Source organism: Ursus maritimus, unplaced genomic scaffold (genome assembly GCF_017311325.1).
Source record: "Ursus maritimus isolate PB19 unplaced genomic scaffold, ASM1731132v1 scaffold_3, whole genome shotgun sequence".
Classification (NCBI taxonomy): domain Eukaryota; kingdom Metazoa; phylum Chordata; class Mammalia; order Carnivora; family Ursidae; genus Ursus; species Ursus maritimus.
Genome location: NW_024425563.1, coordinates 375,476 through 394,930, shown reverse-complemented (window position 1 = coordinate 394,930; position 19,455 = coordinate 375,476). Strand labels below are relative to the sequence as shown.

The 19,455-nt window shown below is 43.6% G+C and overlaps 1 protein-coding gene across 4 annotated transcripts in view; it reads right to left on the bottom strand.

Annotated features, from left to right (window-relative positions):
• Positions 1 to 15,816, bottom strand: part of ESYT2 (extended synaptotagmin 2) — an 80,994-nt gene extending 65,178 nt beyond the window's left edge. For 2 of the 4 annotated variants that reach the window (XM_040643743.1, XM_040643746.1), the window contains exon 1: positions 15,441 to 15,814. In XM_040643743.1, the coding sequence (XP_040499677.1) occupies positions 15,441 to 15,752 (312 nt within the window). In that variant the 5' untranslated portion in view covers positions 15,753 to 15,814. Of the gene's footprint in view, positions 1 to 15,440 lie in introns of all 4 variants that reach the window. The other 2 variants (XM_040643745.1, XM_040643744.1) reach the window with 2 other exon arrangements.
• Positions 15,817 to 19,455: the final 3,639 nt, after the last annotated feature.

The following is a 19,455-nucleotide window of genomic DNA, read 5'->3' as shown; positions in this document are numbered from 1 at the left end:
GCAAACAAAGACACATTAGTGATCTATTTGCCCTTAAAGGGCACCTGGCCTAATCGTTAGTGAAGAAGGAACACAGAGTCATGCCATTAACGGCCCTAAATTATTTTTGAAGCTAGTTAAAAACCTGTATATATGCCAGAACTAAAATACTTGGGGAGGCCATAAAGATACATGAAAAACGGTTTTACTACATCATATGCTGTGTATTTAACAACCAATGCTTACACTTCCCCAGCACAACCTACTCTTCCACTTCCTCACCCCCCACTCCTTCACCCCTTCAGTCCCTCATTCCCTCACCGCCTTACGCCTTTACCCTTTCACTCCCATCGCTTGCTCCTGGCTCATTTTTGTTAGTAAGAGCCTGCACGGGCCTGACAGACCAATGGCTGCACTTCATCACTTTGCAGGTGAAGGATCTGAGCCCCATTAGGTTGATGCTGGCCAGCAGCCACGGAGCTGGGGTCAAAGAAGGACTGGCCTCTGACCCTGACTCCACATCCAGAGCATACACCAGGCAAGCTTGCCTGAGGCAGTGCTGGCCAAACTGTTCTGTGGGGCAGTCAGATTTTCCACCCCTCCTTACACACAAATGGGACCCTTGTGAAAGTTTTAAAATCCATTTTTCTCCTCTTAATCATTCACATTCCCAGTGTCTTCAGCCTGTCCTTCTCCTGAAGTTATAAAATATAAAATAAATGAAACAGTGCTCGGGACTCATAAAAACATAAATTCACTAAAATGGTCATGTTTAAGAGGTACTTCCCAAGTTTACCAAACTTGTCAGGTACCATTTGACAGGAAAATAAGTGAAGCCCAAACTGGAATTTTTCTGTATCTGTTTACTTCAAGCTCTACGGCTTAAAATTTACAAGTCACCTCACACCTAGTGCTAACAGTAATAGTAACAGTATTTTCATTAAAAAAAAAAAAAAATACCATGTCAGGGTGCCTGGATGGCTCAGTCGGTAGAGCGTATGACTCTTGATCTCAGGGTCATGAGTTCAAGCCCCACATTGGGCATGGAGCTTACTTAAAAAAATAGAAGAAAAGTACCATGTAGTATCCAAAATATATAAAGAACCTGTAAAACTCAACACCCAAAACACAAATAATCCAGTTAAAAAATGGGTGGAAGGGGCGCCTGGGTGGCACAGCGGTTAAGCGTCTGCCTTTGGCTCAGGGCGTGATCCCCGCATTATGGGATCGAGCCCCACATCAGGCTCCTCCGCTATGAGCCTGCTTCTTCCTCTCCCACTCCCCCTGCTTGTGTTCCCTCTCTCGCTGGCTGTCTCTATCTCTGTTGAATAAATAAATAAAATCTTAAAAAAAAAAATGGGCGGAAGACACAAATAGATATTTTTCCAAAGAAGACATTCAAATGGCCAACAGACACATGAAAAGATGCTCAACATCACTCAACATCAGGGAAACACAAATCAGAACTACAATAAGCTATCACCTCACATTGGTCAGAATGACTAAAATAAACAACACAGGAGACAACAGGTGTTGGCCAGGATGTGGAGAAAGGGGAACTCTCTGTCAGTCAGAGAAAGACAAACACTGTATGATTTCACTCATGTGGAATTTAAGAAACAAAACAAATGAACATGGTGGGGGGCTGGGGTGGGGGTGAAGAGAGGCAAACCAAGAAACAGATTCTTAATTATAGAAAACAAACTGAATTACGAGAGGGGAGGTGGGTGAGGGCACAGGTTAAATAGGTGATAGGGATTAAAGAGGGCACTGGTTGTGATGAGCACCGGGTGGTGTATGGATGTGCTGAATCACTAAATTGTACACCTGATACTACTATTACCTTGTATGTTAACTAACTGGAATTTAAACAGAATCTTGGGCGGGGGGAAAGTATCATTAAACTCAAATAAATGTAAAATACCCAGGGAAACATTTTGAAATAAAATTATACAAATAAAACTTGACATCTAATCACTTTCTCCTGAATCTATCTTCCCATCCCCTTGCCAAATCGAACAGTCAACAAAAGAAAATACTTTTTCTTCTACCTTTCACAGGGCAATATACTAGGAGTATATTTTTCCCTAAAAATAACATTGGCTTCAAGCTATGAGGATAGGAGAACCTCACAGCAGACCAATTCTGCTGCTGAGAATTACAGAAGCCAGATGAAACACGCTCATTCACACGTGCTCACACTCTCACACGTGCATATACACATTTGAAGACACTGGAAATCTGCCAAGGCATGAAGGGCCAGAGGGGCTAAAATATAGGGGAGAAGGCACTAGAGTGGTAAGCTGACATTCTGAGGCTGTTTTCCCCCAAGGGTGTGGTATAAAAGGTTGAGAAAGCAGGGGCGCCTGGGTGGCACAGCGGTTAAGCGTCTGCCTTCGGCTCAGGGCGTGATCCCGGCGTTCTGGGATCGAGCCCCACATCAGGCTCTTCTGCTATGAGCCTGCTTCTTCCTCTCCCACTCCCCCTGCTTGTGTTCCCTCTCTCACTGGCTGTCTCTATCTCTGTTGAATGAATAAATAAAATAAAATCTTTAAAAAAAAAAAAAAAGGTTGAGAAAGCAGCTAAGAAGCAGAGAAGCCATAGAATTAATGGAAATCTCACAAAACCAGAGAGACAAGAATTGGGAGATGGGGTCGGCTGAGTAACAGACTCTAGGGTCCAAGATCCTTGGGGGAGGGAAGTGGACTTACTCTTAGTTTTACCCTTGAGGTATCGGCCAAATTCTTAAGTTACTCATGACAAGGAACTAGCCTCTAACAAGAAAAATAGAACTTTTGGCAGGCCCCTTGTATTGAGAAAGGATAACCTGGACCCTGAGATTGACTGAAGAGGTATTTAGTCAACACTGCATGTTTTCAGTTACATTTGGAGGGCCATGCCTGAAAGTGGGTGAGACCAGACTAGATAGAGCTTTTCCCTGCAACTTGCTCTAGGTCTAACTCAGAACCTTACTAGATTAAGGTGATCTGGTCTCATTCTGCCGTAGAGGACAGGGTGAACGCTCTCTGGAGGAGGGGAACATCATTCAGAGCAGTGATATGCTGGTACACATTTACAACCAGTTCTGAGATTGCCAGCTCTGGGATACAAATATTCCCACAGTCCATTTAAAGCTATCACCCCCCCCCAAAAAAACAACTCACTAAATGCAGAGTTGGGAAGAAATGCACATAATCACATGAAGGTGATATTAGTTATTATGTAACTGTAAATAAACCCACAATGAGATACCACTTCACATCCACCAGGATGGCTGTAATCAAAAAGACAAAAAATAACAAGTGTTCAGGGCACCTGGCTGGCTCAGTCAGTAGAGCAAGCGATTCTCGATCTGGGGGTCTTGAGGTTGAGCCCTACGTTGGGCAGAGAGATTACTTAAAAAAAAAAAACAAAAAAACCTTTGTTAGTGCCCACTGGTGATGGTTAAAAGTTGAATAAAGATTAAAAAAATAACAAGTGTTGGCAGGCACGTAGAGGATTTGGAACTTTTTCCGCATTGTTGGTGAGAATGTAAAATAGTCCCACTATTGTGGAGAACAGTTTGGCAGTTCCTCAAAAAGTCAACCCCAGCAATTCCACTTCTAGGTATATAACCCCCTCCAACTAAAAACAAGTATTCAAACAAAAATTTGTACACAAATGTTCAAAGCACTATTCACAATAGCCAAAACAAACAACCAAAATGTTCATCAATGAATGGAATGATAAACAAGTGAACAGATAAACAGATTGTGGTATATCCACATAACAGAGTATTGTTCACCATAAAAAGAAATGATGTATACGGCAGGGTAAAATCTTGAAAATATTATGCAAAGTGAAATAAGCCAGACACAAAAGGTCACATATTGTGATTCCATTTATATGAAATATTCAGGAAAATCACAGAGACAGAAAGCAGATTAGTGGCTGCATGGGCAGGGTGAGGGTGAAGTGGGGAGGGACTGCTAACAGGCACAGGGTTTCTTCTGGGGTGATGAGGTTGTTTTGAAACCAGACAGAGGTGATAGTTGCACAACACTGTGAAGGAACTAAATGACACTGAATTGCACATTTTTTAAAAGTTAATTTTGTTATTTGAATTTTACTGCAATAAAAATAAAAGAAAGATATGAACTATCAAGCCAGGAAAAATGAAGAACCTTAGATGCATACTGCTACAGTTAAAGAAGCCAATCTGAGACAAGGCCACCTACTACGTAATTCCAAGTATCTGTCATTTGGAAGAAGGCAAAACTGTGGACAGTAAAAACATCAGTAACCACCCAGGGGGTTGGGAGAGGGAGATAATGGGGGGATTTTTAGGGCATTGATACTATTCTATAAAATAAGGAGACTCTTGGGGCGCCTGGGTGACTCAGTAGGTTGAGCATCCAATTCTTGGTTTCAGCTGCGGCTGTGATCTCAGGGTCCTGGGACTGAGCCTGGCATGTGGCTCCGCACTCAGTGGGGAGTCTGCTTGTCCCTCCCCCCTCCCCCCACGCACACACGTGCTCTCTCAAAATAAATAAAGAAATCTTAAAAAAAAAAAAAATAGGGAGAGACTCCTAATATAAACTGTGGACTTTAGCTAAATGAATCAACACTGTTTCAGTAATTGTAACAAATGCGCCACACTAATGCAATATGTTAATAATATAAGAAAGTGTAAATGGGTTGGAATATAGGAATTCTGCATTATTTGCTTATTTTTTTCTGTAAACAAACACAAACAGAAAATTCATTGCTGGCTGACTTGCACCAAAAGAAATATCAAAGTTAGTTCTTCAGGCAGGAGGAAAATGACCTCATACAAAAACCTGGAAATGTAAGGAGGAACAAAGACCAAGAAAGAACATCTACTACTTGTCCCAAATACTCACATAGATCAAAAACATATGAAATACATGCCACTGTCCAGTTGTTACCCCTAACATAACAAGAATGTTAATGCAATATAAACTGAAGATCTATTTTGCTACTGAGATGGGCCATGAATTTGTGTTAGTGTGCCCTATTGGCAGCAATGCCTCCTCCACCCTGCAGGTACTGTGGCCGGGCCCAGCTCTCTCCGCACTGAGGAGCAGTGGAAAGGGCGTGGCAGGCAAGGACACCTGACCTCAACCCAGCATCGCCTCTGGTACTTGTGTGACTGTGGGTAACTACTGAACCCCTAGGGCCTTAGCTTCTTCCTCTGGAAAGTGGAAATTATCAAAATGACTAGATAAGACGATGTCTAATCCCGAGTTCTTTTTTCACTACCATCAAGAGAAGGTGGAGAGCAGAGAAACAATGGCTCAACAGGTAGCAGATTTCCCAGTTGAAATTCTACCTGTCACTTCCGATTCTGGGACCAAAGGCAAGTCACAGAACCTCTTAAGAGTTAGCATGGTGTCAGGTTCCTCATCTGTAGGAAGAAGGTAACACGTCTGTTGGGGTCAAATGAGTTCTACGTACAGAGTAAGTAAGCACAGAGTAAGCACTAAATATATTAACCATTTTCTTATTTTCCCATCCCCTGATTTCCTCCACAAACATAAAGGGTCTGCCCTCGGCCACCCACGCTTGTTATGCTATCTACATACCCTTCCTCCATCTCCCACTTCAAGCATGATTTCAGCTACCCATCGCCTGTGAACTGAACACATACTGATGTGTGTCACTGGCTGCTGTTTGGATAATACCTCTTGGAACTCCCCTAGGCTTCCTAAGCTTCCATCCTTACTCCTAGGCCTCCAAACTGCTGCTCCTATGTCTTCTACTTGGTATATGGCACTATCATTTCCTTACCCAGGAGCCCAGGCAAGTAACCTGGAGTCATCTTTCACTTTTCCCTCCCCCTCCCCCTCCCCCTCCCCCTCCCCCTTCCTTCCTTCCTTCCTTCCTTCCTTCCTTCCTTCCTTCCTTCCTTCCTTCCTTCCTTCCTTCCTGGGTTCCCAGTGTGATTCCGCGAGATCAAGGCACTCCTTCCTTATGCTCAGAGTGGCCACAGTCTTTGTCCCCTCGGCCTGTCTGGATATCACTCCAAAATTTATCTTGTTACACATGACCTTTTTATTTTTATTTATTTATTTTTTACTATTTTTAATTATTTTTAAGTTTAATTCCAACTGATTAACATGCAGTATTATATTAGTTTCAGGAGTACAATATAGCAATTCAACACTTTCATATATCACCCAGTACGTGTTCTTTTTAAACTTGGGACACACCACTCTTTTAAATATTTTGATGCTTCCCTAATGTCTATCAGATCAAGCCCAAACTCCTACACTTACACAGCGCAAGGCCCTGCTTCATGTGCTTATCCCCTCACCTACAGTGCAAAAATGCAAAAACATTGCCACCTGTAGGCCGCCCTTCCTCCAAAAGCTCAGCTCCTATTTCTCCCGTTTGTTTCTGCTTATTCCATCTCTTCAACACCACACATAATTCTCAGGCACTAGGGCGACAGAGGGAAAGAGGAACAGCCACAGTGTTGAATCCAAGACGAGATCAATTTTAAAACACACCATTACTCTCTGTGCCACTAAGAAGGAAAGAGCATGCTAACTCAACAATGACACATGGTTGTGAGATGAATCGGAGACCACAGATATGAAGTGGGGGTGGGGGGTGGGAGTGTCTTTCAGAACTGATGAAATATGGCTGAGCCATAATTACTGTCGTTTAGCCATCCTGGCTCCCAAGTATCCCACGACATAGGACAGCTCATAATGGCTCCCCAAAAGATATTTATGTCCTAATCCCTAGAACCTATGAATGTTGCCTTATATAGCAAAAAAGGACTTTCAGAAGTGACAAATTAGGGATCCTGAGTTGGGGAGATTATCCTGGATAATCCAGGTGGGCCATACTGCAATCACAGCATCCCTTTGAGAGGGAGCCTACGGAGATTTGAAACAGAAAACAGAAAGGAACGTGATGATGGAAACAGCTACTCGCTTTGAAGATGGAAAGGGGGCCAGGAGCTCAGGGATGCAGCTCTAAAAGCTGGGAAGGGCCTCTGGAGGGAGCAAAGACCTGCTGACCCCTTGGTTTCAGCCCAAAGAAACTGATTTTAGACTTTTGGCCTCCAGACTTGTGAAAAATAAACCTGGGTTGTTTTAAACCACCAAGTTTGCAGTATTTTGTTATAGTGGTCCCAGGGCAGGCAGCAAGCAAAGATCCGCTGTAACTTTTTCCCACTTGCTCCATTCACTACGAAATTACAATCTACAGGTAATTCCTTTTAAACTACTTCATAAGCATAGTAACGTTCACTCCTTTATTTCTACCAATGTAAAACCACAGGCTGACTCAAGCTATTACATAAAATCAACACTACGTATTAGGTACTGGGTAGATTTCAAGATCTTTATGCATGTGAAAAAGTAACTAGAAATTATATTGTCATTTATGGTTTGAATTACATTTGGGCTTTTGCTTTTAGAAACCCAGGACTCAGACATTAACTCAGAAAGTATTAACAGATTTTATGTATTCACTTGCCAGGCATTAAATATTTATAGCACGAGTGAAATAAATTAACAAACCCATTTGACAGTTCACCTCAAAAATGTAAAATAATGGCAACATGGGCATTACATAACAATTTACAAACTGAGTGTAGGAAGTCCTAATAAAACAAGCAATTGTTAGGTTTACCTGGTAAACTGTATGTAAATGCATTCTGCTAGACGTTATACTGGATATTAAAAGTCCTTGCTTCAAACCCCTAATTCTACACACAAGTATAAGACAAAGCAGATTTAACTAAATGCTTTGACGAATACGTAAGCAAAGTTTAGTAAGAAAATCGAAAATAAGAGTATTGCTCAGGTCACTAATTGTAGCAATCTGATGCTGGTATCTCAGAATGTAAGCACCTTAAGGGAAAACCAGCCATATAACACGTATCCAGTGCAGTATTTACAGCATGAACCAAGTCGGACAATGTTCTCTTCCCACATCACTGGATTTATCTTGTACAGTTCTACCTTATTTTGCGGAAATCTAAAACATACCACCCCTCAGATGCAAAGAGAAGGAAACGACTCCACAGATAACACAGGTTAAGTTAAACTGTTACAACTGACTCAGAAATAGAAGTGCATTTTCGAACCCCCATTTTAGTCATTAACCAACACTTATTTATTCACAAGAGGAAGGGAAGGAGTGTTAGAATGAAAAAATTTTACAACATGATACTGTCAGAATGTAACTAACTATGGTTATCTACTGCATCAGGCCAGCTGCTTCAAGCAGAACAGGGGAAATTAACCATGTCCTCAGGGTAGCATTTAAGGAAGCAGCAACAGGACGAGAGTTAATAAGGTAGGTTCCTTGGCTATCATTTTAGGGATATACAGAGAAGAGAGAGAAATTATAAGTAGTACTTTCGATTGTGAACAAAAACAAAGCATTAAGGCAGATAAACCCTTAGCAACAAAACAAACCAACCACACTGAAACAGAAACAAAGAGAAACTCCAGGTCTCATCTGCCCTCTTAGTTGAAGTGGGGGAGGAGAGGTAAGGGGGGGTGGGTAAGAGAAATGACGCAGGCAGTAGGAAACTGGCAGCAACACCAGGGCAACTGAAAGGGAGCATGAGCCACTCAGATCACTAACTCAAGGGCACCACTGGCTGCCACTGCCCTCCCAGGCCCAGCATGTCCCTTGGCCTTTCCTCATACCAGCCTCATAACCACACCATGTTTATTTCATGGCTCATTTCAATGCTTACCTAATGATGAGGAAACTGAGGGTCTAAAGGGTGTGACTGACCTGCCCAAATGCACAGAGTTAGGAAGGGATGGGACCCGAACAGGAACTCACAGCTACCAGGTCTACAGCCTGCTTCTTGAGCGTGCGCCTCAGCAGCAACACCTGGTTACCGGGAGGGCAGCCCACTCATCTGCTCGTGGCACACACCACTCAGTGACCAAGGGCTGACAGATGACAGTAACTGGTCACATGGCTAGGAACACAAAGTCAGTGACGATCCAGTGAGTCTTCTTAGCAATCTCCAAGTAGCCCTTACAACACTGCACTACATGAAGCCGCAACTTCAGTTTAAAACATTCCTCCTGTTACCAAACTTTAATATCCCAACACAGAAGGAGGAAAGCTACTTAAAAGTCGTGACTCCTTATGGGGGGAATGGTCTCCTTCTCAACGTCATTTATGTAAGAGGAGATCTGGATGGATCAACTGTGCATTTGAACATCAACACCATACAAAAAGAAATATTGCCCTCCAGAGTGAGACTTTTGTCTATAAAATTATCATGCTACTCTCATGAGTTCAAAAATAGTTCATGTATCCTGGAACAGATCTGATATATAGCTCGAACAAATAATCTTTCATAACTTGAAAAGAGCAGAATAGTAAATATATCTCAAACTCTAGCTTTAATCTTTCTCACCATATAATATCTAACAACCTTGTTTTTGAAATCTATTAGACATCATTTAAAGTGTCCCCATAAAATAGGTAATATTGCAATAACCAAAGTCATATTTCTGAATAATGACATATGTCCACAATTTAATGCTTAATGAAAGAGGATACAACACACACACACACACACACACACACACACACACACACACATCCATATGTATTAAAGATTCGGAAAATCGTCAAAAAGTTAATAATGGTTATCGCTAGTTAGCAGGATGCAGGTGACTTTTTCCTCATTACTCTTCTCCAAAGCTTGGAATGTTCTACAGTGAGGATGCTTTCTTGTCATACTAGAAAGATTATGTGTTTTTGGGAAATAAAGAAAAACACAACTGTGTGTTCATTAAAAATAGGTAAGAGGAACTTCACTAGGTGAGTGAACAAAAGAACTTCAAATTCAACTTCAATGACAATTTTGCAAATAATAAAAAGGAAAGCATAGTGTGACCTGTTAGGTTAGTATTTCCATGTGTGCTGATGGTATGGCTGTCACCAATTCCCGCACGTAGTCATCAGGAAAGCACTGCTCCTGACACATGGGTGCACTCAAGGTATGCTGTTATTTTGCACTGATACTTTCGTCTGCACACCCTGCTGTAATCCGACAGGGGCTGAACTGTGGGTCACAGAGATGTTCACCAGGAGTAATCATAAAACTGCCTTTCACAAAGCAGGCAAAGACAGCAGAGCATAAAACTGGACTTCTATGGATAGCTAGATCAACAAACCCCAGAATAGTTTTAATCCTCATCAATAAAATCTTTGCTTTAAAATAGATTGATTTTAAAGACTTTAGATGTTACCTTAGTAAATGTACAAAATACTCTAAATGGCATAATTTTTAAGAAAATGAACATACCACTTCACCAACAGAAAGGCCTAAGAAAGGTCTACCTTTCCTTTTTCCATACGTAGTTAAATGTCAAGAAAACAAATTCTAAACCACATTTTCCTGAACAAATGATTTTTAGTATGGTTTATCACAAACAGAACAATAACAATTCCATTCAAGGTTGTTGTAATTTTCCACCAACTACTATTATGGGTGGTTTGCAATTACGAATGATGTTTTTAATACATTTCTTTCCTGGATTAAAAAAAAATGAGTATTACTTTTATTAAAAAAAAACTGCAAATGACTAAAACTAGGATTTACACATAGATCTGTGTGCCAGATTTACCAGCTGGTAAATTACTGAATTTTTAAGGCCTTATCTTATACATGTTCATCTCTAGCACTTAGCAGGAGACCTCAAACAGCAAATGCTAATAAATGTGGGTTGAGTAAACAGATGAATCCATAAAGGCTAATTTCTAATGCCTACATGTAAGTTGAGCTACTCCCTTAAAATGTGATCTACTCTAGGAAAAATTCAAAAAAATAAATGGATCCTTAAAAAAAAAAATAGGACTTTTGTAACAGTTAAGAAAAATAAATGAAGTTAGTGACACACAGAAAGATCATAAGAAAACTCTCAAATAAAACATGTTTAATGGAAAAATGACTCCACACAAAAGAAACCACTGATACTGTTTATGTAAGAACTGTGCCCCACCCAACTCCAAAAGAACACAAGGTGACTCAGTATTTAAGCACAGTAAGACTATTAAGAGTGAAAGAGAATGGCCTATTTGAGGGAAGATGGGCAGGTACTTCCAGCTACCTCCATGGTACAAAGCATAACAATCCAGCAATAATTTTGGCTTGTTTTTTGGCAGATGAGGGAAGAAGACAAGAACTCTACTCCACTGCACAGGTGCTTCCACTTTCTGATTTCAGACGCTGAATTCTGAATACATCACTATCTCCCCTTCCTCCCATGCCAAAACACTCTGAGTCTTAAGAGTAGTATTTATATTTATGCTCAGTATAAAGATCCCTGTGGACTGGGAGAGACGCCCTGAGAACTCTGGCCCCAGCTGGATGGAGTACATCTACTCCTCACCCCTGAGCCTCAATTCATCACCTTCCATATAGCTCCTTCCTGATGGGACACTCCAGGTGGGCTCTGATGGCCCCACCACAGGATATACCTGATTTCCTGCTCCTGCATGTTTATCCTACTGTCCCCATAGGGTATAATGCCATGTCCTTTCACTCTTAAATGTTCATAAATGTGTCTATACGCATTCCCTCACCACTAACCACCTCCCATCCTGTTTTGACCACCATGGCAATGGGGCCATCACATCCTGCCTTGTATCTACCTGAAAGACAGCACACACATGAAGGCAGGATGACCTCTTCTACTTCTGCATATAGTAGGTCCTCAGATCTTTAAATGGAGAAAGAAAATTCATCTGAGGCAGCATTGTGTCATTGAAACCAAAACAGATAATAACTTAAAAAATATAATAGAATGCAAAAGACCATAACAATCTGAAACTGATATACTATGTTAATTAACTGAATTTAAATAAAGATTAAAAAACATAAAAAAGACAACAATACATTCAAAAATTATGCTGATAAAATGAATCTAATATAAAACAAACCAATCTATACCCTAAACTTCTTAAACATACATAATTATGTGTCAATACCTTGAATCAAAGGGAAGAGTTTCTAATAACTCACAGAAACACACACATTTAAGCTATTTGTATCTCTGAAGCATGATTTCTATCTCATTTAATAGAATTTGTTTTTCTAGCCGTTATGGTATCAATGTTTACAGTAATGGGGTTAAGGTAAAAAATATTTATCTTGCTGATTTTCATTCATAAGCACACACTTTTCATTAAATATTCTCTAAAACATAAATGCCTTAAAAGTTAAGTTGGAACAATAATTTTTTAAAAGTTGTAGCAGTTTTACACTATATTGTACACTTGATACTAATTTAACGCTGTATGTTAACTATACTGGAATTAAAATAAAAAGCTTAATAAAATTTTTTAAAAAGTAAGCTGTAGCTGGAATTCCATAAGCAAGGACATATGTATGGTTTTCTATGTATTGTAACTAATTCCCTTTTTCATTTATTTTTAAAAGAAATTCAATGTCTATAATACTTTTAAACAGCAGCATTGAGATACACTGCACATACCATATAATTTGCTCATTTATGTACAATTCAATGGTTTTTAGCATATTCACAATGTCTGTGGTATTATTTTAAGTTAAATGTTGTGACCAATGTAAAGATCATGAAAACCTACAGAAAAGATAAAAGATTCACTGGGCCTAAAAAGAACACTGCATTACTGGTCAGTTTTTCATAATTGGTTCTTCGCAGGATCGAAAGCTGTATTACATAAACATATTTAATATAACATTAATTTATTTCTAATTCATATATTTAATTTATAGTTCAGTCCTAGCTCTATAGTCTCCCGTCTTAAAATGTAAAGTGAGGCTAATATTAATCTAAAACAGAAGTATTATTAAAACCACAGCATACAAGTTGATGAATGCATATATCCTAACTCTAAAACCATTTAAACTAAAAAGCAGACATTACTGCTGTATGTCTAGCAACTTGAGGCATTCTATTCTAACTTAATGAAGCATTTAGACCACACAACTCAGAGCAATGCAACATTCACAGTCCTCTTCCTCTTTGAATTACAGCAGCAGCACTGTAATAACTAAAAAAACCAAAGCAGCATCCACATCCCCTTCACAGCCATGAGGAGGTCTCTAAACATCTTCTCAAAACACATAATCCCTGTAGGATCTAAATGCTAAAGTTGCAACCGCAGTTTAAAATAACTAAACCATGGTTCCTGATTTAGCTACATGAACTATTTTGTTACAAGTCTTCACCAAATTTTATTAAAGTATAAGTCAAAGATTAACATAATTAACATAATATTTGCCCTTCCTTCACATGAGACCAAAGTGTATTCTTTTTTCTTGTTCATTTGGTTCTTAGCCTATATATATTCAATTTTGGCTAGACATAAATTCTCCTGGACTTCCGAGAAGAACTACGGGAAGAAGAATGCTCTCCCTGAAGAAAAGCTTGTACATAAGAATACAGAACAACCTAATAAGGAAGCTGACTGCTTTAAATCTTAATCATTAAAGTATGAGAGCAATAAAAGACCAACTGTCAAAACAGTTAAGTAGGGCTGTATATGACATATTTGGATCTCTACTTATTTGCAGCCATAGAATCAGCATTTACTGGCAGTCGTAAAAGCAGGAAAGGGGCAGACTTCAAGTTTTAATATTTCAAATATACAAATAGCAGTGGAAAACTGTCCTTGTTCAATTCTATAAAAACTCATCAAGAATATTCCTTCACCCATGGTCTAATTTTACAGGGCCCAATTAACACAGGGTGGAGAGACACTGGTACAACAAAAGGCCAGTCCTCAATTCATCAACCCAAAGCTGTCAGGCCCTTTCCCTGTTTATGGGGAAAAAAGAGTGAAGAACAAACAATGATATGGTTTATATAAAAGCTACAGGACCAAGATTTCATAGAACTAGCACATGGTTAAGTAAGAACCATTTTTCATATCCTAGTAGCCTTAATTTAAAACGGTCTAGATTCTTCCTCAAAGTAGTAATATTATCTCATCTTCCGTACCCAATATTGTTACTTTACAGATAAAAACTGTCAGTGAACATATCCACAAGTGGGGTTAGGAAGTGGGTACCACGTTGGTTCATGTTTTCCTATGCTTTCACCCTGCGATGAATCATAGCTGTCAATGACACGGTGATAACATGTACAAATATATCTTATTTACAGCAAGATACCACCCCAAAGTTCGGAACTCCCCAAACCAAAGTCTGTACAGTAAAAGTTAAAATACTACTAATACAGAAATCCTAACTTTTCCCATACAAGGCTGCTTCTACTGTTGCAGGCACACTTCTAGACACTGTAATTCACCAGTTTTATTACAAAAGTAACAGACGGGTATTTGCCTTCACGAAGTAGTACCATTAGATTCCTGTTGGCCTCGGGTACCCCCGCGTCCCAACCTCTGGCTGTCTGCCTCCTGTGCCTACACCCCACGCCTGACTTCACAGGTGTCTTATGACTGGAAACTTCGATCACTCTCCAAGCCCTTTTCTACTCTAAGAGAAAATGACCCTTGGGAAACTCACTGGCTGGCCATTTTCACACCAAGTTCACAACAAGCCTAATGGGAACATCACTTATCTTAAAATGAGCACTATTCCCTGTGGTCTGAAGCTGTGACAGCAACTCCTGGTTAAGAAGGAATCAGGGAGTGAGGAGAAAAGAGGAGGACACCAACTGCATTCATTTCCTTACTGCAGAAATGAATTATGCAGACAACGGCCTGGGGTAAAAATAAAATAATCAATATCACGACTCTCGCTGTCAGTGCAACTCTTCCAAAAGTTCGACCCCTCCTCCCAAATTCACGTTGGAATCAAGTTCACCCTATACTGAGTCATAGCTTACTATGGAAAAAAACTGAAACGAACTTTCAGTCGGCTATCTTCACATCAGCCTCTCTGGGGGACCCTCCGTGCCCAGTTGTGCCAGACAGTGCGGGGACGACAGCGTCTGCGGAGGAGGACGCAGCTCTAACTTCTCCCCCCACCGGCTGTCAGAAGAAAAAGCCCGCCCGCTCCCTTTCCCCGGGAACCCGAGCGAGCGCCGACGGTCCCCAGGCCTGGGCAGGGGCGGCGGCACCGGGTCGGCTCCCGCGCTGCGAGCGGAACCCGCCACCGCCGCCTCCCAGAGCACATTCCTGAGGCGCGAGTCACGCCAGCGCGCCAGAGGAAAAGCCCGGCTCCTGCGGCGCGGCCAAAGCCGCAGCGCGCTCCTCACCTGTGCGGTTCCGAGCGGGCCCGACGCGGGGGAGGGCGCCCTCCGGGAGAACGATACTTCTGCAGACAGGGACAGGGGGCGGGCGCGGCCCCGGCGGCGGGGACATCTGACAGGTGAGGGGGGCGGAGAGTCCAGGGAGCCCGGCGGCGCTCAGGACACCTGGCACGGAGCCCGCGGAAACTGACGGCGGGGCGGACCGCGGGCCCGGGCGGGGGTCCTGGCCGACCCCGGCCCGGGCGGGGAGCCCGCACTCACCCAGGCCGGCAGGTCGCAGGCGCGCACCCCCAGGCGCACGGCGCGCTCCTCGTCCTCCAGCAGCGCCAGTGCGCGGCACAGGCGGGTCGCCTTGAGGCCGCGGCTCCTGCGGCACCACACGAGCAGCCCGAGCGCCAGCAGCACCCAGCTGAAGCTCAGGCCCAGGTAGCCGAGCGCGTACACCGGCAGCAGCAGCGCGAAGCTGCGCGCCAGCTGCGCCAGCAGCCCCGCTACATCCACGCTCAGCGCCGCGCCCTGGGGCTCGGCCCGGGCAGCGCCGGCCTCGGGGCCGCGGTCCCCGGCGCCGCTCATCGCTTCGCGTTCGCGTCCCAACCCAGCCGCGGAGGCTCAGCCCGCGCACCAGCGCCCCTCTGAGGGGACCGCGCCGGCGCTACGGCCCGCCCGCGCTTCCGCCCGCGGGCGGCGTGCGACGTCAGCACGCAGGGCGGGCGGGGCAGCAGCCGGGCGCGGCCCTGAGCCTGGGTCGCCACGCAGGGTGGGCGGGGGCTGATGGGTGACGCCATCGTGCGGACACCACCTGAGGCGGGAGTAAGCGCGGAGTCGACGCGAACGTCATCACGCGGGGTGGGGCGCCACTCAGGCGGCCCCGGGTGGCCCTGGACCCGAGTCACGGATTCACGGCGGGTGGGCGGGGCCGGACTGTACCTCTTCGAGGGGGCAGGCGGGCGCCTTCGGAGGCGGGAGCGGGTGGGGCCGACACGGAGGATAGCGTGCGCGGCCCCGCTGAGGAGGCCGGGCGCGTCGTCACGTGGGGCAGGCGGGGCGGGGTGCGTCACTGCGGCGGCCCGACGGGCCCTGCGTGTAGCGCGCGAAGCTGCGCTGCGTGAGCGCGCCCGACTGCGTTACGCTTCCGTAGGGGCGGGCCGCTCCGGCTCGTGGGGGTGTTTCCTAGGAGGGCTCGCGTGGAGCGAGAAGCGCACGTCCCCGCGTGTGTGTTACACGTGCCCACTCGTAGAAGTTACTGTTTGATGTACTTCGACTCTGCTAAAAAGCCAAACGCGCGTGGCGCCATAGAGCAAAGAAGGCGCCGTTCTGGTGGTGCTGCTCCGGAGGGGCGGAAAACAGCAGCGTCCGTCCGCTTCGTGTGTGTGTGTAGCACGGACAACTCCGCCTCGCACCCAGCACCTGTACTTCGAAGCATAATGTCGTGCAGCTTCTTTGACAGGTGTGAACGTCCTGGCCGACTATGTGTACTAGTTTAGACCCTGCTTGCGGTTTCTGAGAAGACCTCACACCCTGTGATTATTTTCCAGTAAACTCAAAGTAATTCCCAGTTAAGCATTTTTGAGCATACCGAATTCCAAGGAAACTTTAATTCAGTGAATAACAATAGAGCTTTTTTCCCCTCTTACTGTTCAGATCTTTGTTACTGGCCACCTTGATCATCTTTAGGAAGGGCAGGGACTTAGGCCACAGTCACATGTTCTTAAGCTCTTGATTGGTGTGTGTACCTCGTGTCACACTTCTTCCCTTGTCCACCTCTTCTACCTCTTCCTGTTCTAGCTCCTTCAGTATCACCTCTACATAGGTTTCATTGTAGACCATGGGAGCCACACTTTGCCTCTCTTCCTTTCATACTACTAACCAGGACTCTTTTTGCCCAAACTCACCAAGACTCCTATCTTTTCTAAGATGCTCCTTTGGTGACACAACCACATTCTTTACCTGAGCCACCCAAGTGGGTTTCTGTGCTATGCAGCCAAAAGAATCAGAAAAGGCTTGGTCCTTCCTTGCTTGCTCAGACCATTACAGAAATCTCTTACTTGACTGGTAGCCCTTTAATCCTGCCCTTTAAAAGTTCCACAGACATCATCCCTCCCCGCCAGGGAGGAGGCAATGGCCTTCCTGAAGTGGCAGGCGGACTCATCAGCCTGGTTCTATTAGCAAATATACACATGTACTGAGGATAATGAAAGCCAGGTTTCTTGCTGTTGGAGAAGATATTACAAGCATGGAAAGGGAGAGTCCAGAATGAATCTTCATGTGTTGGACTGGACTTGGAGGAGGTATGAACTCATGTGTTTTGACATATATGTAGAGAGACTTGTCTGTATTAGTGTGTCTCTGTGTTATTTTATATATTTTCTATTTCTGTTCTGTTGAGAATGTCCAGAAGCACTGGTACCCCCATACCAATAAGCACAAATAATTCCCAGATCTTGGCTTCTAGATACCATTTTCCAATAAAGGGAACCAGAGATCTTTGGAGAAATAGTTGCCTTCAGGGCTGGAGCAGTGAAAGTACAAGATGAGCTTGGAATATTTTGTTGTGCCAGGAGGTGAGAAAATCTCAAAGAATCGTGTGCTGTCAAAGGACATGGGAGGCAACTTGAAGGGCTCTTGCTGTTTAATCTGGGACAATCTGAGCAGCAAAATCAAGGATGACATTGGCAGATTAAAAGCCAGGGAGTAAAACAGGAACCCATGAGTCCATTCTGATGTAGATGAATAAGCAAGTGAGAAATGCACAGAAAATAAATCATTGGAGTCACAGAAACGGAAAATCACCATTTAGCAGTCACTGTAGTGCAAGAGCAAGTTTTATCAATGAAGGCTAAGGGCAGTAGGTGGAAGTTTGATGAGGAGTAATACTGGAATACTTTCTACAAGATACTTATCAATTACAAAGAGAAAGAGGAGCACAGCAGCATTCCTGGGGCATTTTGCCAGAGAGCTTGAGAAAGCTTGACTTGAGTATGGCCTAGGGACTCGGGGCAGATGCAGCGTAGGGTCCCCCTCTGTTCTTACCGAGGAATTAAATATTCCAGATCACAAGAGACTGAAGAGACACAAGTATATGCAACGTGCGTTCCTCTGTAGGATCTGGGCTGCAAAGGACAAGAAGTGTTTTGGGGACAGTCTATGGAACAAGGCGGGGGGGGGACGGGGTCTGTGGATTGGATAGCAGACCTGTATCCATTTTGACTTCCTGACTGGGAGGCTGTGGAGCAGAGACTGTCCTTGTTTTGGGAAAACAAACACTGGGGTATTTTGAAGTGATGAATAATCCTATCTGAAGTTCTTTGTCAAATGACTCAGAACAACGATAATGGGTAAGTGTACGTGTAGACAGATGAATGTTGGATGACAGACAAGTGGAGCAAATGTTCTGGGAGGTTCATGGTGGGAATCTGGACAATGGAGACAGGGAGTGCTTTGTAGTTGCATATTTTCTCTAAGTTCGAAATTAATCCAAAAGTCATTTTTAAAAGTCCCTATTTCTATCAAATGGCCAATTCAAAATGCATATTTGATTGACTCTCTTCCCTGTTGATATGTCCTTTGCTTCTAATGTGGTTATAGGCCCTCTGCATGACACACAGAGCTTGTCTGCATTTGATCCTACTCTTGCCTCACCTCCCAATCTAGTGTCTGCACTGCTGCTCATCCCTCCCAAACCCTGCTGTTACCTGTCTGTGCCTTTGCACCTGCTGTTGTCTGTGTCTGCAATACCCTTCTCCCTCTATCCTTATGCAAAACTCCTATTCATCTTTCAAAAACAATTTGTATATCTCCACTTCTGTGAAGCCTTTTGTGATTATTTCCTTCCTCCCTTGAGTTAAACTTGTCTATACCTTATGCTTATCTCCATGACTACACTTATCTGCTGAATACAGTTCAGCCCTCAGAAGCCCCAGAGGCAGCTCTATGCATGTGAGGGGGAACACTGATGTGCTTGGGGGGGGGGGGCTGTCTGAATTAGATGGTACATGTTAGAGCACCCAACTGAAGCCATGTATCAAGTCACAAGCCCCATTCCAGTTTTTATCGTTATTGAAGATGATATTTGCATGGCTTCATTAAGTCCTCTGCTCAGGTCTCATTAAGTGAAACCAAGTGTTGGCTTGTTGGCTGAGCTGTGGTCTCCTCTGGAGACCTTCATCTGAGATCCCCTCCCAAGTTCATTCACGGTGTTGACAGAATTCAATTCACTGCAGCTGTAGGGCTCAAGTCCCTGATTTCTGCTGGCTGACAGCCAGGGGTAACCCTCTGT